Genomic DNA, 7,542 nt, shown 5'->3' with positions numbered 1-7,542 from the left:
AAACCTAAAATGAATAATGGAACACAAACAAAAATGAAATAGAATTGCAGGATCTGTCTTATACTGATGCAGATGCAACACAAATCAGTCCCCTTCCAAACGATAACGGATTGGTTCCAGAAGGTGGCAGTAAATTAATGCTGGCTGCCATAAAACTCCAAAGGTGACACTTACTTGTCAATTCCTCAATAAAACTACTTATGCACATGTACAACTAAGTAAAACTAAAATTTTTAAAAAGACTAAAAATAAACCCTATAAGAGCTATGCTCCAGAGGCATGTAGTGTTCGCTTGGGGGATGCTGCTGGGATGGGATTTTTTTCCACTGGGCATTATGTAAAGATTTAGTGCACCCTGCAGGTAGGAGGCACTCTTTCCTGTGTAGTTGTATGCATTTCAGCTCTTTGGGAGGGAGAGGACAAATCAGCAGGTCATGTAAACATCATGCATCAACTGGCACTACTTCCATGTCTTTAAAAAATACATAAATAAATAAATTCACACATCTGAGCACTGTTCTGACAAAACATTTTATTGAAAGCGAGACTGGGTTGAAGAGCCATCTTTACTGATTTGCAAGCAACTGATGGTGGAGGCATTTGCTTCTGGTCCTTTCCCTCAAGTGGAAGGATCAGTGATCAGAGGTCTGTGGAGGGCAAGTCCAACCCCCCTCTCCCTTCCTCCATACTGGAGCATCCAGTGTACAGCTTAATGCTGCTTCCTCCTAAAGGAACATCCTGTGGAAGAAATGGAACAAGAGAATATTTTAAAAATCCATAAATACTGCTTCCACTCACCACATTTTTCAGCATAAGTGCCAAAGGACAAGCAGCAGCATGCTCCTGGGCTCTAATGCCTCATCTCACTGTAGACAGCTAGAAACCCTAACCCTAGCTAGAAAATAACTTGTAGAGAGAACTAATACACTGATTCTGATGGATCTTTCAAACCATAATTTTCCAGAATTAGCAGCATCATGGAACAGAACAGAATGTCCAACAAACAATTCACTGGACTTCAATGAGGCATAACACACTCGGAGAAAAGTGCTACACGTCCACTTCCACATATGTGTTTACAGCCAGCCATGAATGGCTGGCGTTTCTGTGATTGATTAGTGCAGGGGTTTTCAAAGTGTGGGAGAGTCAGCCCCCCCTCGGAGAGCAAATAAACAACAGCGCCCCCCCCCCTTACAATTTTTGTTGTTGCTATACTTAATGTTCCATTCGTATTTTAAAAAAAAATGGTTGTTGTATACATTATTTTTTTCTTTTTCACATTTTAAACATCTGTGCTTTTTAAAACATCTTGTTTTACACATTTTAAACATCTCATAGCATCGTTAGCTAGCACCTCTTGGCAGACAACACACTGTGGCAGTGGAGCATCTTCAGATCCAGTCCATGAAAATCCAAACTTTAAATAATCGTGGTCATACTTCCTTCTTTTTCCAGTCCCCCAGGATTCCGCGGGCCTTTTTTGTGATTGTTGCGGGCTAAAATGTCTGATGTTGCAGGGGTTTCCAAAAAAATTGCGATGAAAATTGCGGTGTTTAGGTTTTAGTTGCGATTACATTGCGGGAGGAAGTGAAAGTTGCGAGAAATTGTTGCGATTTTCTCTTTTTGTGATTAAAATTGAGTGATATGTTAAATATTAAGTTATTACTGAAAAACTATTGATTAAAAAAAACAAAGACACTGAGAAATGGTCCTATAAACAACTTTACCAATATAAAAGATTACCAGGACTACAAAAATGCAGAAAAATAGGCTTTACTTACCCAAATGCACCTGTTGGTTCAAAAGTTAAAGTGCAGAGAACCTCACAGCACAACATGAAGTTACCTTAAAATATAATATAAATGCCTCAGCTTTCATGTAAGAAAAAAAAACTATTAATACTAGTACCGTGTGCAGGCAGTCTCTCCTGAAGACTAAATTAAACAATAATTATAAACTAATAAAATAAATGGCTCAGGCTTCATAGAAGGAAAAAAAAACAATTTGAACAGAATCTCACAGTATGATGCTGAAGCTACCTAAACAATGGAAAATAAAATACCATTTTGGCAAAAATGTTGGCATCCATTAATTTCTTGTATTAAGTAAAAAAAAAAAATAAAGTGCACACAGTCCTTCACTGTAAACATAACACACTTTCAGTAACAGAATTTAAGCCTATATAAACATTGTCTCGCACATCATGCAATGTTGCCAGATACTGCTGACGTTTTCCAGTCCAAAATATGTTCAAAACCCGCCAAAATGCACTTGAAACCGCCAATCTGGCAACACTGCGCGGCGCATGCTGCTTCTCTTGAACATAGACATCCGGAAGTAAGGCGGAAGGTAGTTTGTCGATGTCACCTCAAGACGACGCCAACGATTGGTCAAATTTGCGGGAAAGTTGCGGTGATTGGATAGAATTGCAACACCGCCCTGAATTCGCGGGGATTGGTTGAATTTGCGCTGAAGTTGCAAATCGCAACATCCTGAAGGCTCTGGTTTTTTGCTTGGCTGTCTCCTCACTCCCTGTAGCTTCAGGTACTAAAAATCGATCCATTTTGTCTCTCACGTTGCGCCCCCCCTGAAGAACTCTGGCGCCCCCCAGGGGGGGCGCGCCCCACACTTTGAAAAGCCCTGGATTAGTGTTTAACACCCCTCCCTCCCCAAGAGCACAGCTAAATTCACTCTCTTGGACTTCGACAATGGCATCATCAGGGTTTGAACTCATGACCCCCCCCAGGAAAGACCAGACAGTTTTCTGGTGAGCCACTTAGAAGCCTCATCACTAATTAATAAAACTTTGATTGTTTCACATTAAAAATTTTTAAAAAACCTCAAATACTTGAAATTATTGAGGTTGAAACAAAAGGTCCCAACAGCCAGCCGCTGTGTCCGGGGATCAGGTCGTCGAGGCCCCTGCCTTCGACTGCCACCCAATCCACACTGCACCAGTCCCCTACTGCTACCTCTGTGGGTGGTGAAGATCGCGGATACAAGCGGCCGAAATGAGTTTCCTTCGCAGGGTGGCTGGGCGCTCCCTTAGAGATAGGGTGAGAAGCACAGTCACTCGGGAGGAGCTCGGAGTAGAGCCGCTGCTCTTCCACATCGAGAGGAATCAGCTGAGGTGGCTCGGGCATCTTTTTCGGATGCCTCCTGGACGCCTCCCTGGGGAGGTGTTCCAGGCATGTCCCCCCGGGAGGAGGCCCCGGGGAAGACCCAGGACACGCTGGAGGGACTGTGTCTCTCGGCTGGCCTGGGAACGCCTCGGTGTTCTTCCTGAGGAGCTGGCCGAGGTGTCTGGGTAAAGGGAAGTTTGGGCTTCCCTGCTTAGACTGCTGCCTCCGCGACCCGGTCCCGGATAAAGCGGAAGAAGACGAGACGAGACGAGACAAAAGGTGATGATACTGAGGTATTTAACTAAACCACAAATACAGCAACATGCTGCCAAAAGCTCTCAACACTACAGACTACACACCAGCACTTTAAAGGAGATCAACTGTCTTTTTGACCAAAAACTCCAAGGCAGGCATTTCAATGTATTTTACTGCTGAAAAAAAAAAAAAAAGCATGCACTGCAGAAACCTGTATTTCTTACTGACAAATCACAGTGTATTGTACAAACAGCATCATGAAAGGTGCCTGGAAACACCACTGGGAGCAAGTTTTATTTTATTTTAAACTAATTCCTGTCATATGTCAAAGTTATTATTTCAATATGGTTCAAACTTAGCAGTAACAAACACCCAGTATTCTGTAGCTTTCAGTATCATTCTTAGTTTCTGAGAAAAGATCAGTTTGGGGGCTTTTCTGCTTGCATCTCTCTCTCACACACCTTTCTCCATAAACAGACACTGCTGAGCCTTTGGTCGGATCGCTGAAGCAGCATGTTGATAGAATGAGATGTGCAAAAAACAAAACAAAACAGGGCACCTTTTATTTGTCTGCTGCTGATGGACTGCTGTGTAGACACTGACCCAGAGGCCCAATAACATACCTGTGTATAGTAAGGACCAGGTGAAGTCACGTACCTTCTGTGAGACGTGCTTTGCCTCCAGTGGGTTGACACAGCACAGTGGAGCAACCGACACATAGCACTACTGTCTGGGCGTGGCTAAAGACTGTGGTGATCTTATAGCATCCTGCAATACAGAGGAACAGTCATCTTATTGGTGCAGATGATCCACTGTCTCGAATGATTACTGTACGTTCTGATTAACTATTACACAGATTTGTGTCAATGTGCTTAAATTACGTAGTCACATGACAATACTTAACAGATCATAAAATGTGTATTATATCCTAACTCATCACGAAGCAGACAGTATGGCAAGACTACATACCTCCACAACTTCGAGTGTATAACAACAAACCTGACTCACTGATGTGTGTGTGCTTCAGTTCAAAGACCTGCGGTTAGGTTAACATGGGGCAGCCTTGGGTTGAAGTGCCCTTGAGCAAGGCACCTAACCCAACTGCTCCCTGAGCATTGTTAGCATGGCTGCCCACTGTTCTGGGTGTGTGTTCACGGCTTCAGATTTAGTTAAATGCAAAGAGGAATTTCCCTGTGCTTAAGTGTACATGTGATAAATTTAGGCTACGTTCACACTGCAGGCTGAAGTGACTCAAATCCGATCTTTTCGCCCATATGTGACCTGTATCCGATCTTTTATTGACAATATGAATGACACAGATCCGATTTTTTCAAATCCAACCCAGGCCGTTTGGATATGTGGTCCTAATTCCGATTCCTATCCGCTCTTTTCATATGTGACTTCAGTCTGAACCGCCAGGTCGCATTCATCCGACTTACACGTCATCAACAAGCCACAAACGTCACTATTCTGCGCTGAAGTAGGCGGCGGGTCTCTCAAAAAAAGTTACAACAACATGGCGCATGACATCAATGCGAGGGACGCTTCGGGCTGTGAAGGATCTGAATCTTCTCAATGGAAGGACGCAGAGGTTAGGGAGCCGATTTCCATTTGGGGGGATGCAGCTATTCAAGCTGTATTGGATGGGTCATACCGCAACCGGGCGGTTTTACTTCCGTAAACACTGGCCATGCTCACTGCGTGTGACATCGTCGTATCCTGCAGTGCGCATGCGGAACACTTTTAGGTCGCTTTTCGTTCATACTGAGGATCACATACAAGTCGCATATATTTGTTAATGTGAACGACCTCACAAAAAAAATCGGATTTCACAAAAAAATCGGAATTGAGCATTAAGCCTTGCAGTGTGAATGTAGCGAAAGTTGTTCACGTCATACATGAGAACACGTACCTGGACACTTGACATCCATGAAGTAGGAATTAGGGCTCTGTACGAGACGCTTCTTCTTGTGCCTCCTTCTCTCCTCCTCAGGGCTGGGGTGCAACAAGTCTTTTGCGAGCTGTGGACATTCAATTACTTTAATTAGAGTCGTACATGAAGTAACAACACTGTAAAACTATAAACCCTCAGCAGCACGACCCACACTGTGCCATCAGAGAACAAGGTGCATGTTCACAGGAAAGATTTCCCAGATTTCATCTACAGTCTCTCCCTGACCTGAGGATACATCATTCCGGGACTGTTTTTAAGACACCAGTTTCCTGAAACTATGGAAGCCTGTTTATTATATATGTTATAATAATAAGAATATTGCCTCAAAATTATGACTTAATATCTCGTTATTATTGGATAGCAAGTGATTATTATGAAAAGTTATGAAATCATTGTGAAACAGGAGCCCATTATTATGATATTGTTAGTCATGATTAGGAGAAACCTTCTCGTTATTACAGGACTGAAACGGAAGCCGCACTTTGTGTTATTTGAGTAAAAACTGTGGACGGAAGAAAGGCTGCGTCACACAACAGAGCCAGCTCGAAGGCGCCCTCCATGTTTAGCTCCATGCGCGCCGCCATCTTGTCAGTCGCAGCGTTTCAGCGCGCAACTAAACCATTGATAAATAAACCTCATTTTTAACCCAAAAGGAGGCCAAAGACACCGATTACACACCAATATCGGTCTGATTTAACGTTCCGGGAAACGACGTTTTCTTCAGGGCCTTAATAAAGGTGTAAAAAAGCAGATAATTGTGACTTGACTGCTTTCAGATACTCACTGGCATGTTGGCGAGGATTGAGCCGCTGCCGGAAAGGAAGTACATAGCGGAAGCAGCGCGATATTATTCACAGAGCACGTGATCATTCCGGAAGTATGACTTTGGAGGAAGTGACGCGAGGACATGTTAGTAAGGTCAACATGATTCCAAGAATTCTTTTTTATTTTGTGGTGTTAAATGCTGGAATGGATTGCCAATCGAAGTAAGACAAATAGATTCAAAGTTTACTTTCAAAAAATGTGTAAAAGAACACCTAATGGCCAAAATAATGAATGAAGAAAATAACGATTTTAGTTACTATTAGTTATGTATGTATTAGGTGCCAAAATTGTACAGTAATTTTTATTTTTTACAATGGTTAAATACTTTATTTTACGAGTAGCTATTATGTTAATTTTAATTATGTTTTTTAAAATACAATTTTTGTTTTTAGTGATAAATTAGTTTAATTATAGTATGTTTATAATTTAAATATTTACGTTGTCAATTTTATTATTTTTATGTGCCAAGTTTGCCACAACCATCTTGTCATTTTGAGGACCACAATGGAAATAAGTGTATTTTGATACTTTTTGTGTCATCCTCGGCGATATGTACATGTATGTTTTTATCATATATATTTATATTGCCAAATCAAATCAAATCAAAATCAAATTCCTTGCGCTAAGGGAGTTGTTTATGGTAATAATAATAATAATAATAATAATAATAATAATAATAATAATAATAAAAAGTAGAGATAGCTGAAATATTATTTCGACAAAACACAATACTACACATGAAATATTGCATGAGTAACAGTTTAATACTGATCCCACACACAAGTAACACAGACAAATGTAGACTGTGTGCTGAAGGAACTGAGAGTACACTGCAAAAACCCGGCTTACAAAAACAAGAAAAAAAAGTAATAAAATGAGGAATATTTTAGAGTGGGGGAAAAAGCCCCCCTTAAGGAAAATTCAGTTTTTCTCCAAGTTGAAATGAACCATGTGTTTAGTTTTAATCATAGTTTTTGACAACAGTGACATGAACAATAATGCCACCTAAAGTTTGCCTAAAGTTAATACTTAATTTTTTTTTTAACAAAAACAAACATTGTGCCAAGGGGGCCTTTTACCCCCCCCCCCCCCCCCCCCCCCCCCCGTGGGGTAAAAGGCCCCCTGAGGTGGGGCAATAGGCCCCCTCACTCAAAAAAAAAGCTGTTTGGATAGCAAAAGTGTTTACTTAAGCCTATAATGTGAAAGAAACAAGAAAATATCCCTGAATTAATGAATAGATGCATTATTTTATTATATTTCGCATTTTAATTTCAATTTTTTTTAATTTCAATTATTTTTAATATTAAGTTCAAATTACTTGCTTTACTCAACCAGGTAAGCGAGATGTTATTAAAAACTATCTATCTGCTATTCAGAAATGTATGA

General features: G+C 41.0%; 1 protein-coding gene across 2 annotated transcripts; it reads right to left on the bottom strand.

The window, feature by feature from the left end:
- Positions 1 to 517: 517 nt before the first annotated feature.
- rps27.1 (ribosomal protein S27, isoform 1) lies at positions 518 to 6,199 on the bottom strand. 2 transcript variants are annotated; one of them, XM_060904966.1, is made up of 5 exons: positions 6,116 to 6,199; positions 5,290 to 5,398; positions 4,035 to 4,145; positions 1,782 to 1,845; positions 518 to 738 (listed from the first exon to the last, which is right to left on the bottom strand). In XM_060904966.1, exons 1-5 carry the CDS (start codon positions 6,158 to 6,160, stop codon positions 726 to 728), a joined length of 342 nt encoding a protein of 113 aa, XP_060760949.1. In that variant the 5' UTR covers positions 6,161 to 6,199; the 3' UTR covers positions 518 to 725. The 2 variants fall into 2 exon arrangements, with proteins under 2 accessions (XP_060760949.1, XP_060760950.1); XM_060904967.1 differs by lacking the exon at positions 1,782 to 1,845.
- Between the last annotated feature and the right edge of the window lie 1,343 nt (positions 6,200 to 7,542).

The sequence above is a fragment of the Neoarius graeffei genome, chromosome 22 (assembly GCF_027579695.1).
Source record: "Neoarius graeffei isolate fNeoGra1 chromosome 22, fNeoGra1.pri, whole genome shotgun sequence".
NCBI lineage: Eukaryota > Metazoa > Chordata > Actinopteri > Siluriformes > Ariidae > Neoarius > Neoarius graeffei.
This window is presented reverse-complemented; position numbering and strand designations above follow the sequence as displayed.

What these genes read in the sequence shown, in the direction of transcription:
- rps27.1 (XM_060904966.1), bottom strand. Translation starts at nt 6,160, where the DNA reads ATGTACTTCCTTTCCGGCAGCGGCTCAATCCTCGCCAACATGCCA. An exon ending in CAATCCTCGCCAACATGCCA is followed by an intron (nt 5,399 to 6,115) that starts GTGAGTATCTGA and finishes GAATGTCCACAG; the next exon opens with CTCGCAAAAGACTTGTTGCA. An exon ending in CATGGATGTCAAGTGTCCAG is followed by an intron (nt 4,146 to 5,289) that starts GTACGTGTTCTC and finishes TCTGTATTGCAG; the next exon opens with GATGCTATAAGATCACCACA.